Source organism: Eucalyptus grandis, chromosome 2, assembly GCF_016545825.1.
Source record: "Eucalyptus grandis isolate ANBG69807.140 chromosome 2, ASM1654582v1, whole genome shotgun sequence".
Lineage (NCBI taxonomy): Eukaryota > Viridiplantae > Streptophyta > Magnoliopsida > Myrtales > Myrtaceae > Eucalyptus > Eucalyptus grandis.
In genome coordinates, this window is record NC_052613.1 from 35006074 (window position 1) to 35025424 (window position 19351).

General features: G+C 41.0%; 4 protein-coding genes across 5 annotated transcripts; 3 read left to right on the plus strand and 1 right to left on the minus strand.

Annotated features, from left to right (window-relative positions):
* The first annotated feature begins 1651 nt into the window (after nucleotides 1-1651).
* LOC104430792 (kinesin-like protein KIN-14U) lies at nucleotides 1652-5783 on the plus strand. Its single transcript, XM_010043529.3, has 11 exons — nucleotides 1652-2169; nucleotides 2494-2703; nucleotides 2815-2898; nucleotides 3029-3190; nucleotides 3286-3392; nucleotides 3493-3677; nucleotides 3776-3940; nucleotides 4041-4256; nucleotides 4407-4444; nucleotides 4532-4659; nucleotides 4781-5783. Exons 1-11 carry the CDS (start codon nucleotides 2145-2147, stop codon nucleotides 5384-5386), a joined length of 1926 nt encoding a protein of 641 aa, XP_010041831.2. The 5' UTR covers nucleotides 1652-2144; the 3' UTR covers nucleotides 5387-5783.
* A 532-nt stretch (nucleotides 5784-6315) lies between these two features.
* Nucleotides 6316-9693, plus strand: LOC104430781 (protein translocase subunit SecA 1). Its single transcript, XM_010043514.3, has 5 exons — nucleotides 6316-6659; nucleotides 6842-6990; nucleotides 7639-7800; nucleotides 8704-8819; nucleotides 9212-9693. Exons 1-5 carry the CDS (start codon nucleotides 6440-6442, stop codon nucleotides 9228-9230), a joined length of 666 nt encoding a protein of 221 aa, XP_010041816.1. The 5' UTR covers nucleotides 6316-6439; the 3' UTR covers nucleotides 9231-9693.
* Nucleotides 9694-11219: 1526 nt separating this feature from the next.
* LOC104430772 (pentatricopeptide repeat-containing protein At3g06920) lies at nucleotides 11220-15252 on the minus strand. Of its 2 annotated transcripts, none has more exons than XM_018868363.2 (3): nucleotides 15110-15252; nucleotides 12157-14973; nucleotides 11220-11699 (listed from the first exon to the last, which is right to left on the minus strand). In XM_018868363.2, the coding sequence occupies exons 1-2, from the start codon at nucleotides 15126-15128 to the stop codon at nucleotides 12296-12298; spliced, it is 2697 nt and encodes an 898-aa protein (XP_018723908.2). In that variant the 5' UTR covers nucleotides 15129-15252; the 3' UTR covers nucleotides 11220-11699; nucleotides 12157-12295. The 2 variants fall into 2 exon arrangements, with proteins under 2 accessions (XP_018723908.2, XP_039163727.1); XM_039307793.1 differs by having other exon boundaries at nucleotides 11794-14973.
* A 1474-nt stretch (nucleotides 15253-16726) lies between these two features.
* On the plus strand, nucleotides 16727-19086 carry LOC104435001. Its single transcript, XM_010047835.3, has 2 exons — nucleotides 16727-17102; nucleotides 17813-19086. The coding sequence occupies exons 1-2, from the start codon at nucleotides 16743-16745 to the stop codon at nucleotides 18365-18367; spliced, it is 915 nt and encodes a 304-aa protein (XP_010046137.2). The 5' UTR covers nucleotides 16727-16742; the 3' UTR covers nucleotides 18368-19086.
* Nucleotides 19087-19351: the final 265 nt, after the last annotated feature.

Below are 19351 nucleotides of genomic sequence, written 5' to 3' on the forward strand. Positions count from 1 at the left end.
GAGATATTTCATGTGTTTAGAATTTACATGCCTGAAGTAAATTTTCTCATCATATATAAAAAGAAATAGAGGAAATATTGACAAAAGCGAGAAGTTGAAGCCAATGATCAGTACTTCCATAAGGATAGTTGGTCATATCTATCCGAAACATACAATAAATGGCAAATACAAGCTTAGTTGTATCATCAATCTTTCGCTTCTCACCCTCATCATAATTGGGCATGGGTGACGGGTTCATCAAGTGAACAACGGTGAGTAATATAACTCCATGATCTTAATTGTACTTAATTGTACGTTCTCTTCCAAGTGATTTCTTGTTTGCCAACGTAGAATCATGCTATTTGTTAAATGGCACCTGAATACATATAACTCGGCAAAAGGCATACTGGACAAACGACAAATTGAGTCAAATTCATTAGTCATGCTTGTCACGTTTGTCTAAAGAAGCATGGTAAATTCAGACATGATACTACAATGGTTTTGATTATTTAATGCAAGTCAGTCGATTTTGTCCTATGAAAATGAAACAAGGGAGGCACGTCAAACATGACAAGCACTTAGTGGGGCCAGTGTTGCCCACTTGAAAAGACGTGAGCTGGTGTCCTGACACGAGCAAGACAAATGATAGCTGTAGGGACACAAGAAGAAAGAAAGAAATCATAGCGAAATGTATGAAAAAAAAGCTATAAATGACAAAAGTATTTTTTCATAATTATATATATTATCTTGATCAAAAGGTGCAGACTGACCAAATTTTTAAAGAACGGAAATTTCAAGAGATATGCGAAATTATCATGTGCTATTTATAAGTACAGGCCAAGTATAATAATATAATGTTTAGGGATTCTCGCTCGATGTAGCTCGTCATAGAAATTTAATAAGGGATCAATGTTATTAAAGTCACAAATACGCATATCAAAAAGAAAAATTTATAAGCATTTATAAATGCCAGTCATATGCACTTACCCAAGTGCAATCGTTTTTCCTCCGACAAATAAATTACACCATCTCAATCATCATTGGCCTTGTTGATCAAACGATATTTGTTACAAATACGATCAATCAATAAGTGCTTTTATTAGAAGATTGGCTATAATTTTTTTTTTAAACTTCAAGTTCTTAACTTTTGCTTCTTATTAATGCGCCAGTTTTTACAAATTTTAATATTTGCTAATTCAGATGTGTCATGCAATGTACACAATATCCTAAAACTTCGACATTCCTTTTGCTAAGTACGTGTAATCTTAATACTCATATATTCATCAATTAAATTAATTCACCGTTCGATAATGGGATGGATATATTAATATAAAATGAACTTACTTATGAGCGCTCTAGAAACACTTGTTCAAGCAATAAATCAGAAAATTTAACAACTTCTATTAACCGATTTTCTAATAATGAGTTATCTGCATACGCATCGCCAGGATCTAAGATTAAAATATGTTGCCACCATATCTGGTGAAGACGAAGGAAGTACACACCTTTTCCGCATTGAATTCCACTCTTGCCCCTCGGATCCTCACGCTCCTTCTGTCTGCAAAAAAAGAAAAAGAAAAAGAAAAAGAAAGCTGACTTTTCTTACAGTTGGGAGCCCTTTAGATCTGAACCAACCAAAAGATTCTTAAATTCATTTCCTCTTTTTCCTAAGCATTCATTGTTATCTTTTGCCTGCCCTCCTGCGATCTCAGTGACCCTGAGCTGTTGTGCATCGCAGGTTCAGCCCTCTTAATCAGAGCATTAAACAGTCTGCTCAATCATTGAAAGTGACTCGCAACCCACTTTCGTTACCGCCCCCATCCATGCGCGCTCCTGGCTTCTCCTCTGTTTTCTAGGGCTTTCTTGAAAGACAGGGCTCGGTTCCTTTTGACTTCTTGGGTCTCCTGGTTCTTCTTTGATTGTTCCAGCCATTTTGCGACCAAAATCTGAGCCTGATCTTAGCTTCTCCTCCACTTTTCTTAAACTGGGTTCTGTCAAAAACCTTCCCTTTCTGAGAAATAGCTGTACTTTGGGAGTGTGGACTGACTTGAATCCTACTTCATCAGTGACTTTTGGCTTTTTAACTTCTCTTTTCTTTCAGTTTTCTGCTTTTGGGTGCGAATGTTGTAGTTTCTCGAAATGGATCGGCTCTGATTGCTTCTGTTATGCCTGAGGGACCTTCGATTCTTGGTAAGGATGAGCAGATCTCATAGCCCTTGTATCATCTTTTAGTGTGTCTGTTCTGTTTTCAGAAATCAGTTAGACTTTAAGATCTCGCCGTCCTTTCTTGTATTAAATGCACTTGCTTTTATCTCCAACCACATTGATTTAGACTTGTAACTCAATTAGCTCCATTGTAGGACTCCCTTTTTAATGTTTCCAAGTCCGAATTTTGCTTTTTTTTATCCATCTGTAAAGAAGTATTCCTTACGTATACATATTGTACCTCTTCCAAAAGGGTGGCTTGCTCAGTCCGTCTTCTACTTTAATTGACTGAAGAACGCTCATTTCTAGTCAGAAAGGAGCATATGTCTTCGCCTTTGGATGATTTGAGAGAGCCCTTGAAATCAACCCCGATGGAATCACACTTGGATTCTTTAGATGGGTATGCCCCTGCTTCTGAATCATCCGGTTCGCCACATCTGATCCATGGATACACTGACGTCACCGTCGTCCCGGAGCATGAAAAGCAAGAGCTTGAGCAAACAATCTCGAATCTTGAAGGTATTGTGATGGTCTTATTACCTTTTCGTTTTGATTTTGCACAAGAAAGGTTTATTACTGAAGTCGGTCTTATTGAACTGACGGCTTTGTGTGCTGAACTTGATTGTGTAGGAGAGATTCTGCAATTGCGGCAGAAGCAGAAGTTGTTGAATGAGCAGCGGAGGGAGGCATTGAATAGTATAATAGATATTAAAGGTGAAAAACTCTTGATGCTTTATTGTAATCTTCGGTTACGACTTCTCTAGATTAAAAGCTATGGCAATATGTCTGACGGAATAATCTCTTGGAGATGAAGACTAAATAAAGAAAAATGTGAATTTTGCAGGAAATATTCGAGTGTTTTGTCGTGTCGGGCCATTTCTATCGAGAAACAGAAGAAAGAACATAAACCCCATCTCGACCAGTTTGGATAAAATGGTGGTGAAATTGTCTGGCGGGGCCAAGGAATTCGAGTTTGATAAGCTGTTCCAGCAAGAATCCAGCCAAGGTCAGTGTGGTCAGCCAGAGGCTTGTTTCATGCATGGAGTCTTCTTTTATTACGGGTCTTCTGAAAGAGATCTATCCTGCTTTAAAACTCTGTAGAAGACATTTTCACGGAGGTAGAACCGATTCTCACTTCTGCACTCGACGGGCACAACGTGTGTGTGTTAGCTTATGGACAAACCGGCACCGGCAAGACGTACACAATGGTCAGTGACCTAAATTTCTTGTTTCGGCAGTGTCAACTATTCTTTAACTCCAGTGTTAACAGAAAAGAAAGTAAACGAGAAACATTGATATTTTCTTCAGGATGGAGTAAATGATAACCCAGGAGTTGTCCCTCGAGCTCTCGAGAAGCTTTTCAGCCACGCCTCTAGGGACAAGTCATCTTCTCTAACATTTTCCATGAGCATGTTGGAGGTATATATGGGGAATCTAAGAGATCTGCTGGCTCCAAAACCGAACTGCAGGATGCGTGAAACTTCGGCTCGGTGGTAATTATATCACGAACTTCTTGAGCAATTTCAGACAATTAAATTACCATGAGAGCACAACAACTGGAAATTGATCACTGTAATTATGTCCACAACAGCAACCTCAACATTCAGACAGATCCAAAGGGTCTGGTTGAAATTGAAGGCCTCATGGAAGTTCAAATCCCCGATTTGGGGAAGGCAAAGTGGTGGTACAACAAGGGCAGACGGTCTCGATCTACCTCGTGGACGAATGTGAACGAGACTTCTAGTAGATCACATTGGTGGGTTCGACTTCTAACACAAGCTTCCCAAAATTGTGTACAATTACTTCTTCTTTTTTTATTGGAAGCTCACATTACCTGTTTAGCTTTATGTATCTAGCTTAACAAGAATTTCCATCGTCCGCAAATGGGATTTGGATGCCAAAACAGAATCGAGCAAGCTGTGGATGGTCGACCTTGGAGGGAGTGAGAGGTTGTTAAAAACAGGAGCCATTGGACAAACACTTGACGAGGGACGGGCCATAAATCTATCTCTTTCGGCTTTAGGTGATGTTATTGCAGCTCTCAGGAGGAAGAGAGGTCATGTCCCTTACAGGTAAGTTCTAACATGCTGCATATTTTTAACTTCTTGTCGCAATAAATTGATCTAAGCATCAGAGTCTCTGGTACTGAAGTGAAATAATTCGGTTCCTTCCTCCTTATGAATGTGTTTCCAACTTCTTTATTTGGTTCTCTTCGCTTGCAGAAATAGCAAGTTGACGCAAATCCTCAAAGATTCTCTATGTAAGCGACTCGCCAACTTTTTTAACTAGATTCTCCAAACTTATAAGTCTTTCAAATCACCAATGCTAATTGGCGGAGTTACTGTAGGTGATGGTTCGAAGGTCTTGATGCTCGTGCATGTTAGTCCTTGTGAAGAAGATGTTGCAGAGACCGTTTGTTCCTTGAGTTTCGCCAAGAGAGCAAGAGCAGTCGAGTCCATTAGAGAAATACCTGAGGTACGATCATTCGAATATATCTTGCCCCACATTGGTGAGGATTCTGAAATTTTTACAAGCAGCCTCGCCAGCGAGTGCAAGGTAACCATTAGGCATACTGAAAGGATGCGCTTTTGTGTAGGACTTGAAGAAGCTGAGGGAGAAAAAGTTGGCAGAACTTGAGAAGCAAATGAAAGAAGCCGAGGAAGAGTCTCAGATCGTCACAGATCAGTTGCTGAAAGCCGAATTTCTTCTAAGCGAGAACAAAAAGCTCTTCTCATCCACATATGATCCTGTTGAAGATGTTGAGAAACCCACGAGCCCCAAGGATTTAAAGGAAGTGCTCGGGACTCCACCGGCATCTGCCAAAGTCGTCAAGCAAATGAGATGCAATTCTCTGCCTCGGTTCATGACCTCCACAGCAGCGAGCCGCCAGAGGCAGAGTGCTTCAGAAAGAGACATCGTCGGGAGAACAAAAAGCTGGAGATCGGTGACGAGAGGCTCAATCCAGTTTTCAGGTTCTCAGTCCTTCAGCTATTCGGATCCACACTTGAAAGCGACGCTAGAGAAGTCGAACAGAAAATCGCGGTACGCGGAACCAAAGGCTCTCCCGACCGAGAGTCCCAAATGTGCCGGCCTGGATTCAAAACCCGCTTCCTTGCCACGAAGCAAGATGGTGACGTCTTCTGATCCGAACGTGAGAGCGACACTTTGCCGTCACAGAAGGAGGATGTCGAATCTGATCTGACGTGACTATGGTTTTGGACTCCTGGTCATTTTGGTGTGCTTTGTGTAGGCTTCTGGCTGATCTTAGCTTGTGCACCTGTCTGCGTGTGCGTGTGTTTTACTAGTTCATACATACTTGTGTGGAGTGTGAGAGGTGTTTTAGGATTTGCGCATTTACGCCGTCGGCATGGGCGGTCGTTTGCTTAGATAAGGTGGGGATCGCTCCATTATTTGTTCATGCGATCCTGGCGACCGTCGTGCTGTTTTGGATGTGAGTCCAGCCGATCCATCATCGGCTCTGATATTCCTAACCCGTTTAGTTGCCTGACGTGGTGCGGCTTGTACTGTCATAACACTTGTCAAAAGATGTTAGAAACTTTCCATTTGCCGAGTTCAATGTCAGATGTGATTTTCGACTAGCCCATGATGTGATGAGCTGAACTTGGCCACTGGCTTTTCTATGATCTGTTTCGGAAATCTCCCTCGAGTTCATGTTTGTCAAACAAGAAAAGGGAGATATATGTTCTGATCCTTAAATTTTAAACTTATCCAACATAATTTTTAAATTTTTAATTCGTTTAATGTGATTCCTAAATTTTTTATATATATTCAAACTAATCCTTGAATTATATGAAAATATATAATCTTATTTCCAATCTTTAATAGAAAGAGAACATGAAATATTTTTATAGAGTTTATGACTTAGATTGAATATGTAAAAAAAATTCATGGATTGTATTGAATAAATTTTTTTTTGGTCGGAAGTGTAAGAATTGCATTACATATTATGCTAAAGTTTAATTGTGCGATCAAATAAATTGAAAGTTTATAGATTACGTTACTTTATATCAAAATACGTGAATAATCTCTGTCGTGGATTCATCCATTAATTAGTTGCCAGGTGTACATATTGGGCCCCCACCCTTCAAGAAAAGGAAAATATTAGCTAAAGCCTGCTAATCGTCTTCAACCTTGGGCGATTCGGGGAATTCGCCGTCGTCCGTCTTCTTCTCGCAGAGAAACCCCGGAGCTTAAACCTAGAGAGAGAAAAAGAGAGAGAGAGAGAGAGGGGACCATGCGTTCTCTGCGAAGTGCAAGAGCGCTCTACGAGAGCTCTGTCTTCGGTCTAAGCCGCTACAATGAGCATCGCTCGGTTCCACCGCTGTCGCGCCGCTCCATCTCCTCCACGGCAATGCTCCAGAACTCGTGGATGGACAAGATCAAAGGAGTCTTCGCCGGGAAGAAGACGTCTCCGGAAGAAGCCCCGGTCGCCGCCGAATCGTTCACGCTCCTCCGTAAGCCCGCCGCCGCCGCCGCCGCGGGCCTTCTTCGTGCATTTGAATTCGGTTGAGCTTGAGAAAGCTTTTTTTTTTTTTTGGTTTTTTCGTCTGCCAGTGTTTCGATAGTGGCAGTGGCGATGGTGGTGATGGGTGGGAGTCTTTTTTTATTTTATTTTATTTTATTTTTTGCTGGGAAGGTTTTGCCGACCAGATGAAGAACGCGAGGAGGTTGGGAACATTCAAGAAATACATGGTCGGGCGGAGCAGCGAAGCGACGTTTGCGGATGCTTTCGAGAAGCAGGAGGCGATTCTCCGATATCTAGGAGGTTTGGACCCTTCCGGGGAGGTTGGTCCTGGTCGCATTTTGTTTTTGAGTGCTTGAATAATTATATGTGACGTGGAAAGGTTACACTTTTATTTGGTGAGAAGATGATATGAGGGTGAATCATGTTCATGGCAGTAGTTCAAGAGGGAAAGAAAGATTGCAAAAGCATAAGGGGTTGTGGAGAAATGGAGTTCGGGAATGGTTGATCTGTCTTTTTTGGGGTTTCAGGCTCGTGTACTTGTCTGTCTAGGTAGATTCTCGTACGGTTTTAGGAAGAAAAGATGAGAGTGGTTCCTACAAAATGTAGATGACCATCTGTATAGTATGGTTTGTTGTGCAGAAAAATGCTTCGTCTTGTGAAAGTGATTGTTTATAGCATGTGACCGTATGAGAATTTATTTTAATAGGCTAGTGCAATCCTTGAAGGACTAACATGGATCCAAAATTTGGAGTTCAAATGCCGAGTTCAAGACTTGCCATTTTTTTCCATGCTCCATAGTCATACATTACCCTATAGACAGATGCTTTGATTGTGTGTCATGACCTTTTCTGTATTTTTCATTAAAGCAATAATCAACACATGGACAAAATTTACATACGATGACATGCAAACACTTACTATGTGGATAACTACCTCACCCTAATATGACCTTAGATGATGATTTTCAGCATCTCCAAACTAATCAAAAACAAGAAGCAGCAAAGAATTGCAACTGTTCGATAGCAGATGTAGAGAATGCACTTGCAAAATTCACTTGGGCAAAGGAAGCAGAAAATAAGTTAATGAAGTTGAAGGAAGAAGGAAAACCGATGCCGAAGAGCCTTGCTGAGGTAAATGATTTTTGTTCCTCAACATCTGTTATTGGTCGAAGAGGCTTTGAGAGATGGACTTGTAATTGAGTGGTAATGGTTTGGATGAATGCTTTAAGACCTCATATGCCTGCTCCCTACCTACCCCTGCTTACTTGAGAAGTACAGCTATGCTCACAATTATGGACTGTGTTTTTCGCACCTGTAACTTTACAAAACTTAACTTTGAGGTCAGTTATCATGCATATGATGGCAAATGAATAACCAGAATTCTCTGTGTGTTTTGGATTGGGTACGGCCTCATTAAGTCTGTAGCTTAACAATTGTGTGTGTTTGAGGTTGGCTCTTTTGGACTGAGTGCAATGGGCTCATTAAATCTATATTCCCACAATTTTGAGCGTTTTGAGAGGGCTTCACCTAATATTCGAGAGTTTTCTTTAGGTTTTGTTTTGGTAAATTGCCCAAAAAAAAAAAAAAAACTCAGTTGGTAGGCCTTGAGCTGATTCATCATGGAGAGAGAGGATTAATGAGTCCCACGTCAAGAATATTTGTTTTTGTAGATGAGACAAGTATTCATGATTGCGTGATCTTAATACTTATACCTTTCAAACTTTTTTGCTGGACAACCTAAACAATGAGACATCTTTCAAGTGAACCTCACCTTCTATTTGAGTGTATTTAATTGATTTTTAAGTAGGGAAAAAAAAAGAGGGGATACTCCACTGCAGATCTTTGTTTTTTGTTGGATCTTTGCCTTGCAGTTTAGTGATTTGATTTTGTCATCTCTTCTAACTATTTTGCATTAAACGCTACCTTTCTTTTATCAGTTGAATTATAGCGACTTTTTCCTTTTATTTTTCTTTGGCTGTTTACCTTACGCAGGATTTCTGAGAAATAGCATGACCCGTGGGTTCCATATTACAGGTTCAAAAACTAATGGGGTCAACACCATTAGATGTTGCTAGGTCTAATCTGGCTAAGAGTGGACAGATCAGCCGAAATGCAATGTGCCCATGTGGTTCTAAGAAGAGATACAAAAGGTAATTTCGAATTTAAAGTAGGATAGCACTCAGTTCATTTGTCTTGATTGGCTATATTTTCACATAACTCACTGAAATTTCGATTTTCATGAATGCACTCTGACTTGCACAGTTAAGTTTGCTCAGAGTTACCACATGTTAGCTTTATTTACTAAAATCTGTTTTCCTCCTTAAATTGGTGCTAATACATGGAAAACTGTCTAAGTTCACTCTAAGTTGTATCATATTACTGAACTTTAAGCAACTTGTACATATTTGTCAAATTACCAAGATATTGCTGCTCACCTCACCGAAAATTAGTTTTTCCTTTTGGTGTGTTAATATTTAAATTAGAAGGATTGGAAGTTTGGTATAACAATCTTTATCCATCACCATGATGTATTTGAATGTAGGTGTTGTGGAAAGGATTGAAGAGATTCAAGAACTTAAGAGTTTATTTACCCTGTCCTTGGCTTGAGGATTCTCGGAGGTTCTTGCTGCCTGTCTCATTGGGATCAACTTATGCTGATGCTCTAATCCAGGAAAAGGCTTGGTAATTTAGGCGCCTGGGTTCTAACAATCTGAAAGGCGTATCAGCGTGCTAACATGCTGCTTGTATTAAAAAATGAGTCCACATCAGTCGGATCATGGTGGAGTCAATTGGCATTGTGTAGAACCAATACACACCCATTTGTTTGTTTCCCCTTCATAGCTCTTTTTTGAAGCTAGAGTCTGGATGTGCTTACCTGAGTAACCATTTCGAGGTGAAGGCGATTTGCTTTGCTAGTTTTATTCATGACCTCAATGGAATGTTCTTTCAAGTCCGGAATAATTGAAATAGCTGTATTTCAGCTTTTGGACCCTAACTAGTTTCACACGATGTTCTATTTCAGCATATCTCTGTATTTGTCGACGGCAACTGTGCATAGCGATAAAATCTCTCAAAGCAGACTTTGATCTACTGTGTGTAGTCCCGACATGCTTCCAGAAAGATGCCTCTTTACTTTTTCCTCATAAGAACTTAGATGTGCTTATCTACAGAGTAATTTATACTAGTCTTTCTTGCAATCGATTAGGATAAATGTGTGTAAGATCGTCTGTAATTGAAATAGTGGTTACTCTTATGGGGAGATCTAATTCTCTACTAATAGTCAGTCATTAAGTTCTAACAAAGGGACCGACCAAAAAAACAAGAAAAAAAGAAATTCTAACAAAGGGGTTATACTGAGACTTCACATAAAAGGTTTTCTTAGAGGCACAATAGAGTTGGATATCACACTGATTTTCCGACCATTAGATTTGTCCTAATTTCATTTTCTGAAAACAATCATATAACATTGGTGTTCTGTTGTAGTTCATATCATTCTATCTGGTTGATAGAGTGAGATAAATTACCCTACATTACATTATCTTGTGAAAATATGCAATGGCAAGTATCATACTGTTAAAACTTCCACATCGCCTTTGTATGGCAAGTATCATACTGTTAAAACTTCCACATCGCCTTTGTTGCGTACATTAAAACAAATTGGAATCCATGGACCTTGTCCTTTGTGATTGTCGATATGGTGATCGGTATGGTCATGCCTCACTGGAAATAAGTGAAGTTTCCGTTGTCACAGGATTGACAAGAGTAGCTAAAAAGAGTAGGTAGCTTGAGCCTCACCTTTTACAGGTTAAAGAGAAAAATTCGATTGACCTGGGTGTTATGTTCTCATTATTCACTCTATAAGACTAATAAGATACTCCATCCATCACCAACAATCATGTGCAGCGCGTACTTGTCAATGACCAGTCCTGATTGCCCTAAAGCTTATATCAACTCATGTGCTGTTTGACTAGTTTAGACCAGAGGTGATCGCTTCCTGCCCTGAACTGGAAGCCGAGCTGGCAGTCCCCAGTTCTAGAAAAATGGAACTGGGACCGGAACCAATCGGTTTTGATTCTTCCTAGGGACTGGCCATATTTTCTTTTTCGGTAGAAATTGAAATATTTATTGCTTAATATAGAAGTTACTGTCAACCGGTATCTGCTTTCCATAAAGAAAGAGCAGGGGTATTGATGCTGTATTCACTTCTTTTCGCTTGATTTAATGCCATCCACCTCTACTCAGTCTCTCCACTGCAATTGCTTGATGCATTTAGGCACACCGAAATCAAATTCATGGCTGGTCCTCTATATATCAGAAAGTCGCTTGATGAATCAAGAACTTCTCCAGGACATATTTATGTATTAGTAAAAGGCAATCCTAGTTACCCTAAGCACCTACCAAGTCCTAAGCAGGTTGACTCAAACCCTATGCTGAAACAGTGATTAGAGCCAATTCTCAGTTAAGACCCGTCCATGCAACCAAAAAAAGCCATGTTATAGAAAGACTTAACCTCTGATCAAAACTAGATGAAATCTCTTTGTGCAATCTGATTTTCTGTGAAAGGCGACATATTCAATTAAGGAAATAACTGGAGTATCCAGTACTTCAAGAGAAAATTGTTGGTAATTAACACGATGAACGACAACACAGAAAGAGCGGTAGATATGCGGTTAAGGAAGTTTGCATCTTTCAAAGCATAAGTGAAGAGCCTCCCTCAACAAGCTCCTAAAACACAAACAGTTCTTCCATCATCAAGCCAACATCTACTATGAAATCCGAGATTCCAGATCAACCATTCATCTGCTTCTTCACGACTCCCTTGAAAATCGCATCTCTGCCAAAGTTCAAGTTCAACTGCACGGGATCAATGGGGCCAGGCAGCTGAAAGGAGAGAGAGAAGGGGCTGGGCTGATATAGGTTTTCCGTCTTCCTAACAAATACTTCCCCTAGCCTGTGGATCATCTTCTCACCCGTCACGATCATTCCTGAGATCACAACCTCGCCATTCATGTCAAGTTCACAACTGAATGCTGCAGCAATCAAGACCAAGTTTTCGAGGATTAATTAGTACATCAACACAGATACCGTGTTGGATCAATTTTCGTAAGAAAAAGGAAATAGTACCATAAAGAAACAGATATCTTGCTGAAATCCTGTCTCTTGGGCACATAATTGCCATCACTAAAGCAGAAAACTAACAAGGTTGCTAAATCTGCAAATCCTTTCTCTTAAGAAATAGTCATTGACATCCAAGCATAACTTGCAGGTCAAACGGTCAAATGGCTCATATCAGAGCAAGAACCAGCAGATCAAAATGAGCTCACTTCCTTAAAACAAGAGATATATCACAAAATGGAAGTTTTGCACTACAGTTTTGTCACATCGCAGAACACAGAAATTAAACCCTCCGAGCCCATTAAAAACCAAGTTAAACCTGGAAAAATACGCAGCTGTTAGCATAAATTAACTTTGCTCGTATGAACTTACATCGATCTCTTCTCACCCAGGAAGAGACACCTGGAACAGGTACGAGTCCTCAGACTTGGCAATGTCCATGGTTCCAATAATCAGTCCTATTCTTTGCATGGTGGCACTCAAGGATGCAATGGGATGAACTTATAACATGTTACCAGTGTTTAGAAGCATGTTGAGACTTTGCTATTTCTCTCAAAACAGCACCGACGATTGCTGCCTGCTCAAGACATTCAGCCTTATGTAATGCATCTAAAAGAACCACACATGTTTTTGTATGAATCTTATGACCTTTTAACCTAGTTTCCTCAAATAGTGAGTATGCATCCATTGCCCTATTTGCACTGCTTAACCCTTCTATTATGGCATTACAAGTGGCAGAATCAGGTATGCCGCCGCTAGCCTTAAATCTCTCAAATAGCCCATTAGCATCCACAACGTTCCCAGCTTTTGCAAGTCCTGATATCATCGTCGTGTAGGTCAACGTATTTGGCTTCAGACCTTTCTTCTGCATCTCCTGCCAAAACACAAAGGCTTTGTTGAATTTTCTAACTTTGCAGAGACCATTTATGATAATGCTGTAAGTGAAATGGTTGAGATCGCAGTTTTGGTCTTTCATGGATTGAAAGCAAACTAGGGCTTCATCTATTTCCTCAGCTTTCACCAACGCATCAAGTAAACAATTCCAAGTGTAAACATTGGGAGTCAAACCATTTTGCAACAGCTCTTCCATGATTAAGTATGCTTCATCGATTCTACCCACTTTACCAAAGCCATCAATAAGACTGCTATAAATTACAACATTTAACTCCACTCCTTGCGCTTTAGCCTCTTCAAAAAGCATGTATGCCTCATCAAGCCTATCAATCTTGGCAAGCCCATCAATGACAGACCCATAGGTAACAACCGTGGGCTGGTGACCCTTGGACTTCATTTCCTCCAGTAGCTGATAAGCTTTGTTAACCTTACCTGACTTGCAGAATCCATCAATCACAGAGTTGTAAGCACGGGTATCAAGAACACAACCTTGCTCCTTCATTGCATAGAACAATTGATAGGTTTCATTGGCAAAACCCGCTTTCACAAGGCCATGTATCAAAACAGAATAACTCGTTGCATCTGGAGTAAATCCCTGAGCTTTTATTTCCTCAAATAAAGACCTTCCTTTCTCTGTCTCACCAGCTTTAAACACACAATCCATGTAGGTATTAAAAAGTGTCAGATCAGGAGAACAGCCCCTCCGGACCATTTCCTTGTATATCTTGTGTCCATCCTCCTTCCTGCCAGACTTGAAGAAGTTCTTAATGAGGGAGGTAAAAACGACTGCATCTGGAACATGACCTGAATCGAGCATCTTCTCGTAAAGCCTATAGGCATCATCGACTCTGCCATGTCTTCCTAAGCCATCGATTAGCGAACAAAATGTAAACGCATTAGGGGTACAGACCATACGATCCATTTCATCAAATATAGAACAAGCCTCATCAAGCTTTTCAGCCTTACAGAGGCGATCGACCATTATGTTAACTGTTATTACATTAGGAAACAACCCAGCTTCCTTCATGGCATCCCTAACTTCAGATGCAGCTTCAAGTTTCCCTGCCTTGCAAAGCATGTCTATCAGGACATTATATGTTATAAGATTAGGAGCCGCATCTTTTTTCATCTCATGAAAAATCCTCAACGCCTCTTCCACTCTACCCTTCCTCCCTAGGCAAGTAAGAATGCCATTATATGCTATCACGCCTGGAATGCACCCTTTTGCCTTCTGTCTCTCGAGTAAACTGTATGCTTCCTCAAACTTCCCAGCTGATCCATAACCCATGATCAATGTATTATAGGCATACACACAGGGGACATCCCGGATGCGATCCATCATTTCAAATAACTCCACAGCTTCATCCAATCTATTCACTTTGCAGAGGACCGCTATCATACTGGTATATGTCACGTCATCAGGCATTATACCATGAACTTTCATTTCATGAAAGAATTTCCATGCCATATCCACCTTACCAACCTTACCAAAGCAGTCAATGCAGACATTGTACAGAACTATGTCAGCTTGAAAAGAGTTGCTCTTCATTTCATCCAACAGAGAAAGGGCAGCATCGACTCGGCCCTCCCGTGCAAATGCACGGATAACGGTTGTAAACAAATGTAAGCTCACTTCATAACCCAGCTCTTGCATTTCATGAAGGAGAGTAAGCATGAGATCAGACTCCTGAACAGAAGAAAGAGCACCAATCAAGGTGGTATACGCTGAAAACGCAGGCCGGAAGTTGAACTTCCTCATCATCTGAATCAGCTGAAAAGCTTCTCTGGGCTTCCGCGACTTCACACAAACCGAGATCAACTCGACACACGCGCTGTTAGATGGACTGAATCCAGCAAGACTCATTTCTTCTAATATCTCTTCCATCCTATCAAACTTTCTCGTCCTCGCAATTACCATGAGGAGCGCGTTGTACGCCTCCGGGCAATGAGCTCGGTCGGTTTTCATCTCGACCCAGCGAAAGAAACGTAGAGCTAGATCGAAGTCCTCCATTCTCCTCAAGACCCCGATGACCAATTCTGGTTTCGGCATTTCGTCGAGCATCGAAAGGGTGCTCTCCACGGAAGGTCCCCAAGGACCCTTTCTCAAGATACTGCAGATGCCCTCGACTGATTTTCCCACATCGTTAAGTTTTCTTGAATCTTCATGCGTGGCTTCAACGAAAGAGGAAATACCGGCATTCGCACTGTGCCACGGAGGAGGCAGATTCAACGACGAGAACTTCTTGGAAGCAGTATAAACTCTACTGCATTGGGAGCTCAAGCACGTAACTGTTCCTGCAGCATCAGAAGATTCGTAAAGGAGAAGGAATCGGAAGGAAAAATAATAAGTAGAATCGAATGATATGTCAAATAATAGAGTACTGATTCGACGTGACAAGATCATGATGATGGGTGGGTAATGGAGGTTCACCTCGTTTCCTCAGTAGCATGTCGCCTGCAATGGTGCTCTTAGAGTACACTAAAACCAAAGAAGAGAAGTCGAAATCGCGAATTTGGGTTACTCGGTTGTGATTTATGTTCCCAGAGTGAGAAACCCGGGGGGGTTGTGGAACAAAAGCAATGGAGTTTGTTTCAAAAAGAAGTCTAAAATGTCATTATTTTTTTAAATAAAGACCTAAGTAGTCGTTCAATCTAGAAAAAGGCCATGATCTTGCTCGTCTAAGGGCATATTCGTCTTTCAATTTTTAAAAAACTTTGCCTTTTTTTTTCCCCTTTTTCCCCTTTTTTTTCTTTTTCTCTCTTCCCTTTGCTAGCCATGGTGAATGTCGCTTGAGAGGGCCGCCTTCGCTGGCTTGGGGGAGGGTCACCCTCGCCTGCACAACCTAGGTGAGGGGTCACTTAATGCCTAGGTGATGCCGGCAATGGTCAAGAAAGGAAGAGAAAAATAAAATAAAAATAAAAAATTAGCAAAATATATTTATAATTTTTTTACTAAAATAACCATCTTTGATAGTTGAAATAATCACCGATTGATCAAAAGTCTTTATTTGATATAATTTAGTCATTTTAGGCTCTTATTTAAAATAGTTTGACCACTTCAAACAATTATTTGAAATAATGTTCACTTTAGGTTTTTATTTGAAATTTTTATAATTTTTCAAATAAAAATCCAAAATGGATATTACTTTAAGGTTTTAGGTGTCACGGCCTCAGCCCTATCTCTAGGGTCATGGGCGACAAAGGTTATTTTCACGACGTATTAGACTCGTTGTCGTCCCGGTTCTTTTTATCTTGTTATCATGCACATGTGGAAATGTAAACATATAACTCCTCAAACAAATAACAGCCGGAAGACTCACACATAACACGTTAATTTATATTACAATAGTTCATTTACAAGCCCTATTTCTACAGGCCGTTTTTCCTTTTTACACCATACTATAAGTTTCCACATAGATCAGGGGAAACTCCTATTTTCTCTAACGTGATTTCCTCTTCCAAAACTGATACGATGTTTTCATGCCTACAAGTCGAAAAATAAGGAGTGAGTTTATGACTTTGTAAGTAAAACCCTCTAATCCTTTACCATTATGATTACTCGTCATCAAATCTAGCATGGAGAGTACTAGTATTATAATGTCGATGGCAAATTAGTAGTAATATTATCGCTTCACCTCAACCACTCATATGTATCCCTTCGGTGTAACTTCCATGCATGCTTAACTTCAGGTCATCCATAAACACATCAAGTCAAGTAATTTTTGGGCTAATTCTCCCTAGAGTCTTACCCTTAATGATTGGACAGTAATTTGGCCTCCTAACTATACATCAACATATAAGGACTAACCCCACTTGCAAATCTCTTAAATATTTGATAAGCTCATAAAACCGTCGATAAAATGATTTTATCGCTTTATATTCTTATTTGAAATAATATTTATTTTAGACTTTTATTTGAGAGAACTAAGGCCCTTCATGCCTTTTTTGAAGTTTTCTTTTTTTTTTTTTGGCAAAAATGGCCGAAATCTAAATCCGAAAAAAATTGGAAAAATTGAGAAGAATATCTATCCAAATGCAACTAGTGGAACACAGCCACTGAACAAATGAGAAGCCATCTTCTTCATCCATTTCCGACCACCACCACCACCGCTAGTCTCTTCCACACTTCTTCTTCTTCGCCGTCGCACTCCGGCTCCACCAACCTCCTCCGCTTCTCGCGGCGCCCTTCCGCCGGCGCTCTTCCCCGACGGGACTCCAATGCCGAGCCCGTCCCCGGCGGACGCTCCGCGTTCGGCCTCGGCAGTGAGTTCGACGACGATTACGACGCCGACGACGGCGGCGGCGGCGGCGGGTTCGGGTTCGACGGCGCGAGGAAGCAGAGGGTCTGGTGGTCTGGGTACGACGACGATGAAGGCGACGGCGGCTTGGAGTTCGATGGGGACGAGGAGTTTTGGGGTTTCAAGGTAATCGCGTTGCGGCCAATTCTCGCTTGGTGATCGCACGAGTGACTCGTTGATCGACTGCGTTTGGAAGCGTTTGATGGCTTTTTCCCTTTTGGCTTGTGGTCTGTCCTGATCTGATGTGCTTTGCGAAAGAACTGATTTTGAGATTGCGGGAGCTGGTTTTTGTTGGGGTATTCGATCGCGCTCTTCGGTGAAACTTCATCCTTGCCGGGTGGAGTTTTGGCTGGAAACTTCATGCTGAGGCTGAGGAGAAGTTGGGTTGTCATGTATTCAAAAAAGATAATCTGGAGGCATTTTCGGCAGAGTAGGGTTGAATGGCCTGTGGATCATCGCGTTCTGGCTTCTTTGTTGCGCTTTCTGTGCCTTTCAGTCGAACCGAATGAAAACTTTTAGAGTTGTTTTTCTTATTATCTTTCATGAATTTAGCAGTCCTTTGAGCGTATAACTAGTCCTGCTTGTTCAATGGCGACCTGGGAATGTCAGCTTAGAATCATAGTAATGGTTAGTGATAGTATCAATTGGTCTATGAATCATTGATGAAGGATCCAAGCAAACTTTGGGTGATTCTCACGATGCGCTGCTTTTAGCTGGAATAGTGTACTTGTTCTGTTTTTCCAAATCTTCATGTGTGAGTTTCATTGGTTCTCATGTGTATTTTGTCAAATTCTATGAGTAGTTTGCTACCGGAGCTGAATTTTCTCTGCCTGTAGGTTTTACGAGCGTTTGGGTGGATGTTTCCGGCCATTGCCATATCATTGCTCCTAGGCACTGGTCCAAATGCGTTCATAATGGCCTTAGCAGTTCCATTGGGACAGACATTGCTGTCCCTGGCATTTGAGAAAGTGTGGGGAGAGACGAGCGAAAGAGATAGCTGGAAACCTCGTACCCGGGCTAAAACCAAGAAAAAACCATTTGTGAATCCCAGAGGCGAAGGCCGAAAAAGCGGAGGGAAACAAGAAAATGGTTCTGCCCATGGGAGGAATGCTTATCAGTCGTGGGCAACAACAGATGGTTCATATAGCAAGGCAGGCAGCGGAGGTAGGCCGAGATTTGGTGGATGGGACGAACTCGATGAGAAAGCAGGGACACGAGAGGTTCCTAAGAGTGAAAGGAGTCAAAAGCCATACGTGCCGTCGAAGCGATCAAAGCAGTCAAAGAAAGGAAAGTTTAGTAGGATAGGAAGGGTAAGGGAAACGCCATTGCTGGTGCGGCTTCTTATTGCTGCATTTCCATTTTTGGGCTTCTGGACGAAGTTACTCTTTTAATTGGGTGAAAACTCAAAGCTGGAGATACTCCAACGTCCTTGCTTGCTTATTATGGCTGGAGAGAATGGCCTATCTGTGCAAGTCAAATAATTGGCATTTTCATCTGAGCAACGCTTGGGTCATTGGTCGACACAAAAGCTTCCATTCATATACATGTACTAGATAAATGTCAGTGATAAAGATTTCGATGGAACAACAGATCCCAAGGGAATTGTGACCGACTACTTTTGATTCTGGAGCAAAGAGACAGAATGCGTCGTTGGATTTGTCTTTTGAGTAATAGCCACCAAGTCAGTATACAAAAGGAGACATTGATTTGTAAGTAGCTCAAGACAGAGGCATGTGGAAGAGTTTCGGAGGAGGATTTCATGGAAGGGCTTTGGCTTTTCCTTGTTAATGAGTGCAGAGAGTAGAGATTAGAGATTAGAAATACTGCACTATTATGTATGCACACGACACTGTAGAGGTTGGAAAAGAGTTACAATAATGTTCTTCTCCAGAACTCCTAGACTGCTTAAAAACAAAATTGTGCGGAGAAGATGATTAAGGAAATGAATAACTCCAGTAGCCGCGGTCAATGCATTGGAAACACCTATTGTCAACCTTATCATTGCTGGAGTGTTAAGCTTCAGGAACGAAGCAAAGCTACAGTACTTGATAGATTAAGAATATGCAAACTGGCATTCTCATCTATGTAAGAAGGTCGTTCCATTTGCCTACATCCATTATCATTGCTGCCTTGTGTTGTATTGAACTAACAAGAAACCGGTTAAACAACCTAACATGCAAGGAATTCCATTATAATCTCGGTAGAGTTGAACTTGAGAAAAAAAGAGTCGTTATATAAAATTAGGCAGAGACAAGCCATTGTCTAATGACCGAGATATGCATTAATTCACTCTGCCGGCAATCCGGTCACATTCATCATTTCTCTCCTGCATAGGGTTAAAATAGTGAATCATTATGATCATAAATCTCAATGGA